The following is a 15,232-nucleotide window of genomic DNA, read 5'->3' as shown; positions in this document are numbered from 1 at the left end:
TTTCTATCATACATACATACGTAAAAATGTATAATTAAAAGTTTATGAACGTATTTTTTTTAAAAAAAAAAATAGTTATGAAATTGTAGTTTTATTGTACATTATTTTTTGGAGATTTTTTTATTTTTACACTTCAAAATATATACTTTTTTTTTTTTACATTTTTACAGAATTCTACATAGAAACTCCTATTGCAACTAGCAGAGCAACCAAAATCGCAACAAAAAATCATATAGCAACCCATATATAAACCACCAGAGAAACCACTTTAAAAACCCAAACCGTAAATTTTTTTTTAGAAAAAAAAGTTAAAAAAAATAGTATATGGGTAATTTTCCTATTTTTTTTTTATTTATAAAGGGTTTAATTTTAAACTTTTGCACAAAGTCCTTAAAAAATTTAGGCCAACTCGAGGGAGGTATGATGCTTGAGGTGGTAGCTCGAAATCATGTAGGGAAGGTGTTGTGGTTGTGGGATGGTACTAAGCAATTATTTTTTGCTACTCTTAGTAAGGAAGTTGCATCTTGTTTGTTGATATTAGAACTTGTTGTAGATTAAGGCGTACAATTTGATTCTGATATAGTGTTTAAAGATGTCATATATGGGATTGAACCCGAAGTGAGAAATTGATAATTATGTAGTTAATTGTAAAATTTTATGAACTCTTTTATAAGATGTAATTTTTGGAAGGTTTCCAATTTTTTTGTTTTTTTAATTTTGTTCTTGATAATTTGATTAAAAATTAGAATATGTGGTATATAATTGAGACTTCCTTGTTACCAACAGATAACATTGGTTTGAGGCCTAATTTGTTTTCATCCATACAATTACGTTTCATATTTTTTAAAACGGAATAAAAAATCTAATGAATATTTATGCTTAATCAACCAAATATTTATGTGATATTAAATATATTTTTCAATATTCTTAGAAAAAAAACACAAATAAATAAATAATGCACTCTTTTTTGGAAAGAAACAACATATAATTGTTTTTGTTCATTTATTGTATTCTTACACATGCATGTGCAACATGTTTTTGGCTTGCTCAGCTTATAATAATAATAATAATAATAATAATAATAATAATAAGACAACAAGATAAATTTAGTATTACTGATTTTTACATAATCTATTATAATAACTATATAAATATACTATGATATAATTGAGCTATAATTTAGCTTTTTGACTGTTTGCCAAATATATATAGAGAATTCTCCTATGTATATATAGTTATACTTATATACAATTATTTTTTATTTTATTTGGCATTGTTTATAATTTGTTTATTTAGTTATTTATTTGATAGTGCCTAAGTACTAATCAAATTAAGTTAGCTAAGATTGTTTCTTCACCCACCCAATCAAATAAATAAAGTATTTTAAAAATATCATAAATAATGTCATTTTCATTTCAATACATTAAATCATAAGATAAAAAAAAAATAAGTGAAGTTTTAGCATAATAATGATTTATGAGTGGTATTGACTAAATGACCTCTCATAAATTAGGCACCCAAAACTTAATGATGAGTGCCCAAATTACATAAGTACTCTAATAAAATTTTGTCATGTGTACAGTGATAAATTTATTTAACACTTAATAACCAAAAATTAATAGACAAAGTACTAATCAAAACAAAAATATAAATTGAGAACTTTAACTATAATTTTTTCAATATAAAAATTACACTTTACAAAATTTAAAAATTTAAAGAGTTTAACCGCAAATTACTAATTTTATAATAATAATAATAAATAGATTCAGGCCAGGCAAGTTTTCCACTTTTTTTTTGAATAAAGTATATTTTAATTATTTGAACAGATAATCATCTCTAACATAATTAATTCTAATTAAATATAAACACACACAAACCAAACCCAACCCACACATATCTTTATCTCTATCATCTTCCCCTTTTTTAAATCAAACAAATATAATACCTTTTTTAAATCAATCCTTTTCCCATTATTATTAAGAAGAAAATAACTTATTTATATAAATTAAATATATTTCATCCCTAGAATAAAAAAGTAATTGAAATTTTAGAATAAATATTTTTTTTTCTCCCAACAAATGTATCTTAAATTTTTATTTAACCTAATAGATAATATATATTTTACATTGTCTCATTTGTATATTCAGCAAAATATATTTCTCATAAATCAAATAAATACGAAAATTCATACAAGCATCGTCTTAAATATTAGGCAGCTTAAATTATTATACAAGACTCTCAATTTCTAAAATTTGTTTTTTTTTTCTATTATACATACATAAACAAAAAAATTATAACTGAAAGTTTATAAATGTATCTTACAAAAATGGAAAAAAAAGACTAGTAATAAAATTGTAATTTTAATATAAACAATCTCTATTTATTTATTTTAAAGGACCAAATTTTAAGGAATAATTACATAAAACACTATTTTTTAGAAAAATTTTATATTCTTATATTTTTATAATTTTACAGTTTTCTATAGAAACAATATGAAAATAATAAAAAAATTATATAAAAGTACAACAAAAATAAAATATAGTTAATAAAAAATTAACAACAAATTAACAAGAGTACTACATAAAAAAAATCGTATTTTCTGTAAGTAAAATTATAAAAATCGTAAAATATTTAAAATTTCGTAAAATCATATTTTTATAATTTCTTTATTATTTTTGTATATTTGATGTGAAATAATCTTAAATTTAAAACTTCAACTCTTTTTTTTTTTTTTATATATATATAAATCAACCCTAAAATCCTACAATGTGTTTGAGATATAAATATGAAATACCTCTTTATTTATCAAGAAGAATAGTTGAATGAAATTGAAGTAATATTGAAGGGTAAAATAGTAATTTGAAGATGAAGCATAAAACACATTAATTTGACTGTAGTGCCTGGTAAGATAGGACAGTGGTCACAGCCAATAATTACTGTTCATGCATCATACCCTCTTTGTTTGGTTCTCCATTTTAAAAGGGATTCTTGATAGAGACCCATCCCTTTCTTTTTTCAAAAAAAAAAAAAATATATTTATATTTTTCATCTCAAATTTTCATTTATTTATTTCCTTTTCATCACTCTTAAATTAAATTCCATTCCAACTAACAAAATTGATTGAATTTTCCATCACTTTCCAAAATCTTGGTGTCACTAGGGTTGGCCAAACGTGTTATTGACTCACCGCCGTATTGTGTTTGTGTCATATTTTATTAGACATATTTTTATATTTGGGATATTTACATAAAATACTACTTTTTATAAAAAAAATTTACAATTTACGTGCAAAATTTTTTTTATATATATATTTTTTTACAATATTTTATAAAAACATAAAAAATAACAAGAAAATAACATCATAACAACATAAGAAAATAATATATAAATAACAAGAACACAACATAGAAGTACACCAAAAAACTGTTAAAAATTCTTCCCGAACTATTGAGATTTTTAAATTTAAGGACTTTTGTCTAATTTCATTTAATTTTACTGTTTCAGTGATTGTTTATGTACTAAACCATGCTCCCCAGACTTTAATATCTACAATATCATGCCCCTCAAACTTTGATATGTACTAAATCATGCATCTTGAACTTTCATCCATGTTAGAATTTTTTTACTAAAATTAGACAAAAATCCTTAAATTTAACAATCTCAATAGTTCGGGGGGAATTTTTAACGGTGAAAAAAGTTCAGGGGGCACGATTTAGTACATGTCAAAGTTCAGGGAGAAAATTACTAATTAGCTTAAATAAAATATAAAAAACCGTAAAAATATTTAAAACTCTGTATATACCGTATTTTTGTAATTTTTTTTGTTATTTTTGTATTTTATTTTTTAAAATTATCCCTTTAAATTTTGTGTTAGAGGTGTCGACCCGTTTTCGACCGCATTAAATTTTCTCAATGCTAATACGACCCGTAAAAAATGCATCGTGTTCGTGTTAACCCACTTTAACTTATTTTGCTATTACGAAAGCTAAAACTATAGAGAAAATAATAGATTCAGAGTTCCATTAGAAAATTTATTTATACAATTTTTTTTATTTACAATACAAATTAATTTTTTTTAATATTTTTAATTTCTTCATGAAAAAATAAATTTTAATTTTTTAACTCAACAGTAAATCACTAAATATATCAAACATGTTAAATTTGTGTCAAGCGAACCATATCGTGTTTAACTTATTTTTTATTTTGTGTTAAGCGGTTCGTGTGGAGTATCGACCCATTATCGACCACACTTAATTTTCTTGATCTTAACCAATAAAATTCGTGTCATGTTTGTATCTCGTGACGTAACCATTTTGTCACCCTTAATGTCACAAGTTAATTAGTCAGAACGAAAAAAAAATAAAATCTGGCCCACTTAGACTCCTACCCATTAAAAGCCCAATAAATTATTGGTTTGGTACATTTTGTAAAAAAGTTGAAGACATCAAACTATTTTAAGCACATTTTGAATAAATATATAATTTTTCTTTAAGAAAATAAATAAATTGAAATTAGAAAAAAAATAAATAAATAAAAAACATTTCCCATCATTGATTTTTCCGGTGATGATCTTCATTTCTTTCTGTTCCAATTAACTTTCCCCTTTTAACCTTACCTTTTTACCACCATTTATTTACTTTCTTTCTTTTACCAAACAAAGTAAAAAATAGTCTAAAGAAAAAAGAGCCATACTTAATGACAAAAGCTGCAATAAACATGAATAATATTAAAGGGTTGGTCAATTGTCTTTATAAATTTTGCTTATTATTATTAATTTTTTTTTTTTAAAAAAAAACACTTTTACTCTAGTTTGAATTTCAAATTAGTTTATACTGTGAGAGAAAAAAAAAAGATTTATAATGAATTTTAAGCTTTTATTATAAATAAGCTATTTTTATAAGAAGTACTTTGTTTTCTACATGTAAATCAATTTGTGAACAAGGGATCAATTTGGCTCGTGCTGCTTATTTTTTTTTTCAGGTCGTCGATTCAGTGAGGGGTTTATCCCGACAGGTCTTTATGCTATTTTATTAGTGGATTTACACTTTAATTAATAATATACAACAAACTTTCACTCAAAAAAATATTAATAAGCATCATCTTTATTTACAAATATATGTTATAATGAATTAAAATACATATAAATTTTTTTCTCGAATTTTTTAGGGTCCACTTGTCTATGCTTGAAATGAACGATGAACTAATTCAAATAGATATTTTTCTATTATTTTTTTATGTGGTATACTCAATGTTGATTATTTTTAATGAAGTAGTGATTTTTTTGTAAAAAGGTTTTTTTTAAGCAAAAATAGAAATTGTAACCAAACAAGCCCTAACAACCTAAGATAAACATTTATAAATAAATAAAAATCTGCAAACTTTCATTGACTTTTCAGACTTATTAAGTTCACTTTTGTAATCAGTAAAAATGAAAAGTGAAAAAATAAAAATAGAAAAGAAGAGCAATAATGATAATAAGGAATTGGTGAGTTTTTATTGATAGGGTACATTTTTGTAGTATGTGCTAAATCAAGAAAGTTTCATATGTCATTTTCAACATTCAAATTCATCCACATGCAGGTCCACCCTATGCCTTACGGTGGGACCTATCTATCCTATTTCTTTCTTACTTACTATTTCTATTCATTCATTTTAGCATGTGAGTAGGGATACACAAAGAGCGAGAAATTGGCGGGAAGTGGAGTAGTGCATTTTGTTCTTATGCTCGTTAAGAATTTTAATTTCCCATATTTACTTATTCTTTGGTGGAGATGAGCAGGGCGGTCCAAGAATTTTGAGAGCTTTGTGCAAAATTTTAAAATTAGGCTCTTTAAAAAAAAAAAACCGTTTACATTAAAACTACAATTCTATTACTAGTTTTTTTTTTTTTTAAGATTCATTCATAAATTTTCAATTATAAATTTTTTATTTATGTATATATAATAGGGAAAAAAAAAAGAAAAAAATAGACATTTTTTTTAAAAAAAAATTGAGCCTTGAAAAAATAGAGGCCTTGTGCGATGGCCCAAGCTGCCCAATGCTTGGGCCGGTCATGGGGATGAGACGGTGAATCTCTTAATGGGACGAAAATAAAATGAGAAATTTCTAATGTAGAAATAAAGTTTATTTTAATATTTTAAATGTATAAAAATATTAAATTATATAAAAATTAAAATATAACACACTATTTATTATTAAATATACTAAGTATTATACAAAACATAACTTAAAAAATTATGAAAATGACAATAATATACTTAAAAATATACAAATACATATTATAAAATATAAAATATAACTAATATATTAAGCGAGTTTTCGTCGGGACAAGAAGTGTCATCCCCATCCACATGCCATTTAATATTCAAGGACAAGAAATTATTCCCGTTTCCCATTTAGAGTGGAAATATCTACTCCATTAGAGACAAGTCCTCAAAGGCCATTCTCATGCAAAAAATGTGTTATTTTTTTTTTAATAATAATAATAAATAAACAAATAAATAAATGAAACTCGTTAACAAAATTATATTTGGAGATGGTGATTTCATTTTTTTAATATAATTATTGCATAGTTATTTAAATTTAAATATATATACTTATAATACTACTAGCAAAAAATTACGTGCAAGGCACGTATACTTAAATTTATGCTAATTTTTTTCTATATTATTTGAAAGTGATACAATTAAAAATTAAAGAAAAAATATTATTAATTATTAGGTGAGATTATTATTATGTATATCTCAATTTTATATTTTATAATGTTGTCAATTAAAAGTGAATACCGAATGCAATATATTAGTGTTTAAAAAAACTTGATGATTTAAATATGTTCTTAAGTTAATCCAAAAATAAATTAAAAATTGATGTTCCAATACTTAAAAAACATTACTTAAATGGGTGTAAGATAAAAAGAAAATAAAAATCAATCTCTAAATTATTAATAATTGAAGATAGCATTTGTCTAAAAATTGTAGATAAGAAAACTAATCATAGTCATTGGTAGATTTCAATCTTCATTTACTTCGATAGAGACAATAGTGTAATTTTTGTATTTTGCACATTTCATTCTAGTCGGGTCCGCATATATCTGGATTGTCCATTTTTTCGTTGATAAATTGAATATGGTAGTGTTGACAAAAAGTGGAAACCATGTCCATATTTTTTTGCTAGTCTTACTGCTTTTGATAATTGATGTTTTTTTTTTTTTGTGTGATAATTTTTTTGTGTATAAAATTAATTTTCTTTTTTCTTAAGATAAAACGAAATTAGGGTAAGTAATTTTTTTTGTTTTGATATTATTTTTATAATATTTTTTAAGATCATCAAAAAAAAATTTAAAAAATATCAGTGTACATTTTTGTAAAAGATAATTTTATGATTTTTTTGACTCTTGTGGACCCAACGCGCATGGATAATTCAGTTTTTTTTTTTTGTTATTTCATATTAGAGAGAGTGAAAAAAAGCTATATCTTATTTCAAAAAAAAAAAAAAAAGCTATATATTATATTTATTAACTATCCTTTCGAAGATAGAAAAGAAAATGAAGGACTGTATATGAATATACTGCATAGTAAAACACATTAAGCTAATTAAACGTATTCTTCATAAGATCAAATTTTTAACATAATCCAAATATAGAATATAACATGTTTTTTGATGTGAAGGTTAAATATAACAAATGGCATAGTTTAGTCTCCGTATAACACAACAACGATGTGAGCTCATTAATTTTGATAGAAACAATGCAGATTTGAAAAGATTCAATAAGGAGACAAAAATCTCAAAATGTTAGAAAATGAAAAATTAATCTTAAAAATTTGGGGATGATTTACGAATAAAAAGAAGACCCAATTGGATCAGAACCTGAAATTGGGGGACGATTTTTTTGAATTTCTCACAGCGAATTTGCGTCAAATCCTCCATTTTTCGTAGATTCACTCATCCATCTAGACGGCAATAAGAATTTGCTTGCTCTTTTCATTGAATCGTGGGAGTGGACTGCGATTGAAAAAAAATATATAAATGAAGATAAATAGCTAGAGGAAACCTAATAACGATTTGGTAAAAAAAAAATTTCATATATATAATTCGTTCTTTTCCTAATCTCTCTCAACAAACTAATTGTATATGCGTTTTAAGGTTCAATTTATTTTATATATATTTTTTTAATTTCTAGAGTTATACTTGTGATTATATATAGAGTTGAAATATACTAAATATCGGTTTAAATATTAATAAGATTTATTTTATTATTATTTTATTATATATATAATATTTTATTATTTTATTAAATAAAAATAAAAAGTCACCCATGAATTTCTCATAAACCAAGAATTTTAGTTATATAGGCACACTTTATATAGAATAGATATGTTATTCCGTTTTTTTTAGAAAACATAACTTCATTCGAGGTTAAGAATGGGGCCAAAGCCCTACACATTCGGCGAACGAACCACACAAGCTCACTAAAAGATGGCACAAATATCGACTTACACCGATGATGGAAGGGGCAAAAAACTCAAGGCTCACACATGAGCATTTAAAGGATAAACCCCCCCCCCCCCCCCCCTCCAAAAAAAAAAACAAGAAAGCTTAAGACTAACGACACAAAGGACATAAGGTGTACAATACCAAAAAGATTAACTAAACTAAAATACAAAAAATAAGTAACACAAATAACATAGAACAACTCCAAAGAACTCTCCCAAAACGTAGAGGAGGCCGCCCGAAAGCATAAAACAAGCAGACCAAAATAAAGGGCCGTTGCCCTACAAAAAAGTCCACACTCAGTCTCTCATTGCGGTTCTGAACAGTGAAAGTGCTAAGACAAAGGAAACACATCCCTTTGGGTAAGACTCGAGTCCCTCCCACCTCTATATGTTATTCCTTAAAACATATTGAATGAGGCATATCTAGGATAGGAGCTTGAAACATTTTGTTCGAAAACCTAAAAAACACGTGTTAGAAGCGAAATTGAATCGCACAACATCATATAGTAAAAGTCAAAATACCTCTAGTTAGGGTTTTGAGCTTGTGTATACTTAGAAGTTTCTTTTGGGAATCCAAAAAAAAATTTAAACACATTGTCAGCTCTTTATTTGTAGCTTGAGAAAATTGAGAAACGCTAAAAAGTACCATAAAAAGTAATATATTATTATTGGTATAAATTAATATTGATTCTCACATAATTTAATTTAATAAATAATATAAAAACTGCTAAAAATTGTAATGTGTCATATCAATACGGTGTTGAGAACCATATTAGCCTAACACCATCACTTGTTTATTTGATCAACTAATAGAAAATTGGAATTGGAGAGAAAGAGTCACTTTTCACATCACCACAAATAAGGAGAAAACCCATATTACTTAACTCGTAAGAAAGTCTCGTCGACTTTTCCTTATGCCGATTGAGAATATATAATTATTGTATTAAGCTAAGTAATTAAGTTGATTAAAACAATATCTAAATATTTTACTACACTTGACATGTGTTAATTAAACTACTAAATTAGCTTAGCTGCTACTTATAAAGAGATAATTAAATTAATCACTATTTTTATATATAAAAAAATTACCTTTAAAGATTATTTTTTATATTTTTACGGTATTCTATAAAAATAATAAGAAAATTACATAAAAGTTACAGAAAATAATATTCAAACAACATCAAAACAATAACAAAAAAAATATACAAATGACAATAAATTAACGAGAGCACAACATAAAATACATCAAAAAGTTCTATTTTCTGTAAATAAAATTATAAAAATCGTAAAAAAATAATATTTAAAATTTCATACAATTGTATTTTTATGTATTTTTTTTTTTTAAATTATTCCTATTATAAATAGGGTTGCAACTTTATTGCACTTGAACTATGTAATACTCTCACCATCACTTAATTATAGTTCTTATTTTGTTTTGTTATGGAATATTCATAACATTATATTATGATAGTTGACAATAAACTACACTGAATAATATATTTATACACATAAAAATATTTTTGATAAAGTAGTGATTGTCAAACAAAGTATAAACTTTCTTTCTACATAAAAATACTATCATTGACAAGTTTTTGATATTAAGAATTTTGTTATAAAATGTCAAACAACTTGTGTGTATTATTGAAATGTCAACCATTACAAACAATACAAAAGTCAGTATTATATAAAATAATATTTTTGTAACAAAAGTCAGAGAAATAAATAAATAGTTACTCTTTTTTTTTTAAGCCAAAAAAGATAGTTACCCTAGTTCCAAGAGTTTCCCTTACGGGCCACTGTTAAGCCCATTGTTGAACCGGACTTGTAGTTATCATGGTTTGGAATGGGCTTGGGTTTGGGCTTTGGTGGCCCAATAGTTTTCTCTCTTAACCCAGCCCAGGTTAGAGCTAGAGCATGGTGTTGAGACCCATGGTATGGTGTGTTGAAATTGAATGGTATTTTTGAAATTATTTTATAAGGATGGAATTGTGATTATCGATTATGTAAAACATTGTTATGATAATCGAATACAACAAAAATAATTGATTTTCTACCAAATTGATATTTCTAATTCCTACTTAAATAATGTACAATTTTATATCCAAATAAATAGTAATTTTAACAGTATTTGACAAATTAGTCTCTTTATTTATATTTATTATTATAATTTTAAATAAAAAAAATACTACAACTTATCTGATATACTTATCATTCTTTTTCCAAAATTGTGACAACACATCTTTTTAATATTTAGACGCGTGATTACAAAAATATAAATTATTTTGTGAAAGATATACTTTAATAAAAATGTTTATTTTAAAAAATTATTAAAAAAATTAAGTCAAATTATAATTTTATTAATTAGGTGTTTAAAACGCATGGAAATTTTCTCAAAAAAAAAAAAAAAACATGGCAACAACTATTTTTATATGTGCAAAGCAATCAATATTGATATACTCTTCTTCTTATAATTTTGTACATGACTAGATCTCATATATATCTATATTTTGAAAAATATTAATTAACCAAAAGAATAAAAAAGGAAAGAAAAGAAATATTATAGAAAGAATAAATAAACTAAACTAAAAATATAAAGTAATAGAAAAGAGAGAAAGTAGAAAAAGTAATAACATTGCAATATACCTATATGTGTATTATTTATTCAAATTATATATTTTTCTAAATATATATATATTTATATATTAAGAATTAGTATGATGATTTTGAAAAGAACATCAAGTTAAGAAGAGAGCCTTGATATTCTCCAATTTCTGGCGCATATGCATGCTTATGTGTGAAGAAGATGCTTTAAAAGTGAAAAAGAAAGAAAGTTGATCACATTCACATGCATGTATGCATGCACCCTTTATTAATTAATTAATTAATTAATGTTTTGAACTTACTTGAGAGGGAAACTTCAAAAGAAGTAATCCTATTAGGTTAGAAATATAAAATATGTCCAAAGGTAAAAATGATGAGGAGATTTCTTTCAACCAAGCTCATGTATATTATAAACTAGTTTATGAGTTGCAACATAAATTGTATTGCATTCATTTTATAGCCTTTAAATATCAATAATAACATGAAGAATTTACACTTAATATGTGATTTTAAAAATTTCCTGCTTAAATATAACAAATTTAACTTTTGTCTAGCTAATTTTTATGGTATTTTGTTATATTTTTTAGCTTTATTATGGATTGCGGTTTGTGTATGTAGTTATTGCTTTGTTATTTTGCATAATTGGTTACAATATTTAATTTTTAATTTGGTTAACTTGCAACATAATTTGTTTCTCTTTGACTAGTTGATAAATTTAATTGGTTTCTCAGTCTCAAATTCTAACACCTAATTCTGACGATAATTTTAACATCCAACACTAGTGACAACTCTGGAGACTAAAACGACTATTCCATACGACTTTTTCGATAGTTTTTTTGACGATAAAACAATTCCGGTAAATATTCTCATTCTATTTTTTTTGTCTTAGTGGATAATGACTGTTTTGGTAATGAGATGATGGTCGAGTTTTGGAGCTTATGAGAAATTTATAATTGGTTTTAGTTTTAGTATTGAGTTGGATTTGTTCTATACAGTAAACTAAAATACAAAGCAAGTAAAATTTATATGAATTTTGGTATTTGTAATTGATTTATTCACTTAGAAACTAGTTTCGATTACATGAAAGTAACTAACTGGTTTTTTGATTCATTGACTTAAAAAAATTATTTTTAACTAATTTCTTCATCAAGAAATTGATTTTTTTTTTATCAAAAAACTAATTTTTTCATCTAAAATGCTGGTTTTTATTATATAGAAGTAAAAATTTATATATGAGTTTTTAATTTTTTTAAAAAGTGACTTTTATTAATTCTTATCTATGATAATTTATTTTATATTTAATTTTTTTTTTTTTGAAAAAAGTTATTTTTATTGCAATTAAATTTATATGTCACATGTATTAAAACTTATTTCTTTTTTTTTTTCTCTATATTTTTGTAAATCGAATAATTTTTAATAATTAATTTTTTTTTTGAAATTAAACTCTTATTAATAATAATTAGAGTTAATTTTTAATAATTAATTATTAGAAGCGAAATGCATTCAAACAACTGCATAACAAAATGCTCTTTTTTATTTTTTAAAGAAAAATACAAAATTGAGACGAATCTATTTAAATTCCTTAATATATATATTATGCATTAAAAAAATAGTACAGCTTTCTGTTTTTGCAATTAAATATGGTATATATAAATATATATTTTTCCATAACTGGCATTGAATTCATATTATATTGATATTTGTATATAACACTTAACAAAGATTTAAGAAGTGTTCAACATTATGTTCTTAATTGACATTAACACAATGCAAATCATTTATATATATGTAATGTGTATATATATATATGTGTGTCACATCTCACGTGTGTGTGTGAAAATGTAGTTGCCATCCTCAACTATGTTCTATATATATTTATAAAATATATATATGAAAAGATAAGATTTGATATGTCAGTTGGTTAATTTTTTTGATTAATAATATTGAATGAAAATCTTTACAATAATAATAAAGAAGAGACTCACCTCACAGTGACTTGTAGGGTTTATTCAAATGATGCTGTGCATGAATTAAATTAATAATTAAACATAGATTTGACCAAAAATCACACCACCCATTTTCTCTTATTTATATATATTTTTTGAGAGACATTTTCTCTTATATTTATTTGATTTTGGGAATATAGAATAATAAATAAAGTTTTTTTCTTTTTTTTTTTGGACCCACTCATGGTGGGGAGCATGGTATCCTTCCATGGTCAGAAAAGAACCCTACGTACTTTGTTTCTTTTTTTCTTTTTAGCTCCTATATATATAAGTGTGTATATATATGTGTATAATGTATGCATAATTATTATACCAGTTATTATTGTTGCAGATATATTATGTTTTGAGATCTATTCTTTGGTTAATGGTAAAAAATCCATGATTATCCAAAACTTAAAAACATAATCCAATTAATAACTGAGATCAACTATACTATACTCAAGATTTTCTATATAGTTATATTACAAGTTATAACTATATACCAGAATTGTTTGCTATTGATTATTACTTAATTAATTAATTAATAATTAGCACTATAATAAAAATGATTCCTTTTACTTTAGAAATAATATATGCTCTATTTCTATATGTATATATATTAACTAACATTATAATTTTTCTATATTTTTAAATTTATATATATATTTATTATCTCAATCACCTTTTTTGTTGCAGTCTCCCAAAACCCTTCTTTAATCTTTATTCTCTCTACTCATGAGAATCTTCACAACTTTTCTCCTCTCATCTTATATATATATACATATTTATAACTACTTGAGCAAGATTGAATTAATCAGTTGAAAATAACTGAATAGACAATCCCTATATATAATAAAAAGCTTTACTAAGCTTCAACAATGGTGAAAATGGAGTTATTTGAGTACAAAGAAGTGTTAGAAGCCACAGACAATTTCTCCCAATCAAGAATCATCGGTAAAGGAAGCCATGGATCAATCTTCTTAGCCACTTTCCCCAAATTACTCGCTGTAGTTAAAAAATCTCATAATCATAATTTGATTATTGAAAATGAGGTAAGAATATTATTATCGTTATTATCTCATAATAATAATATTAGTAATAATCACATAATAAACCTTATCGGAACGAGTCAAGACTCGGTCTCAACTCACCGAGTCATAATCCTCGAGTTCATGCCAAACGGTTCATTACACGACTCGCTCCACGTCATCAAAACGCCGCCGTCTTGGCCCAAACGACTCGAAATCGTTCTCCAAATCGCCGCCGCCGTTAAATTCCTCCACCGATATGGGATTATCCACAGAGATATTAAGTCCGAGAACGTTTTGTTCGATTCAGATTGGGTTGCGAAACTCGCCGATTTCGGACTCGCCGTCGAGGAGTTTTCCGGTGAAGCTGTTCCGCCGGCCGGCACGATTGGGTATTTGGATCCTTGCTATACGACGTCGTCTAAGCTCAGTACGAAAAACGACGTGTTTAGTTTTGGCGTTTTGGTTTTGGAGATTTTAAGTGGGAGAAAAGCTATGGAGATTAGTAATAAAACGACGTCGACTGATATAAGAGAATGGGCTTTGCCTTTGATTGAAAAACGACAGTGGAATGAGTTATACGACAAGAGAATTCCGTTCCCGAATGGTGGTGATGACGTGGTGAGGGGTTTGAAGGAATTGGCTTACGTGGCGGCGAGTTGTGTGTCGTTGGATGAAGATTGTCGTCCGTGTATGGTTGATGTCGTTGATGGAATAGTAAGCAGATCACAGCAAAAACGACAACAAGTTGGGAGGATTTGGAGTAGCGTTTTGAGAAATGTTATGCTTGTTCGGATGATTAAGGGGCAAAATGGTAAATTGGTGAAACGGTGTCGTTTTAGTAGTGGGATTGAATATTGTGAAGAAGAGGAAGAGGAGGCTACTAATCATGTTTCGAAAGGGAATAATAATAAGAAGATTGTGTTATTAAGAGACCTAATTTTGGCTGATGATCATGATCATACCAATTAGGTATATTATTTGTTTTTTTTACATTTATGTCTTGTTTTAAAACACAAACATATTTTTATCTTTCCTAATTTATATATTTTTGTTTTTGTATTATCAAATTAATGTTTGGTGTAAATATTCAACCGTGTGAATAAAAATATATAGAGTTACCATT

General features: G+C 25.5%; 1 protein-coding gene across 1 annotated transcript; it reads left to right on the top strand.

Annotated features, from left to right (window-relative positions):
* The first annotated feature begins 13,626 nt into the window (after nt 1-13,626).
* LOC115718810 (serine/threonine-protein kinase-like protein At5g23170) lies at nt 13,627-15,232 on the top strand. The gene has a single exon (XM_030647632.2). The coding sequence runs from the start codon at nt 13,957-13,959 to the stop codon at nt 15,076-15,078; it is 1,122 nt and encodes a 373-aa protein (XP_030503492.2). The 5' UTR covers nt 13,627-13,956; the 3' UTR covers nt 15,079-15,232.

Source organism: Cannabis sativa, chromosome 2, assembly GCF_029168945.1.
Source record: "Cannabis sativa cultivar Pink pepper isolate KNU-18-1 chromosome 2, ASM2916894v1, whole genome shotgun sequence".
Classification (NCBI taxonomy): Eukaryota; Viridiplantae; Streptophyta; class Magnoliopsida; order Rosales; family Cannabaceae; genus Cannabis; species Cannabis sativa.
Note: the sequence above shows the minus strand (reverse complement) of the source record. Positions and strands in the feature narration are given on the sequence as shown.

Coding starts and splice junctions, on each gene's coding strand:
- LOC115718810 (XM_030647632.2), top strand. CDS start 13,957: ATGGTGAAAATGGAGTTATTTGAGTACAAAGAAGTGTTAGAAGCCACA.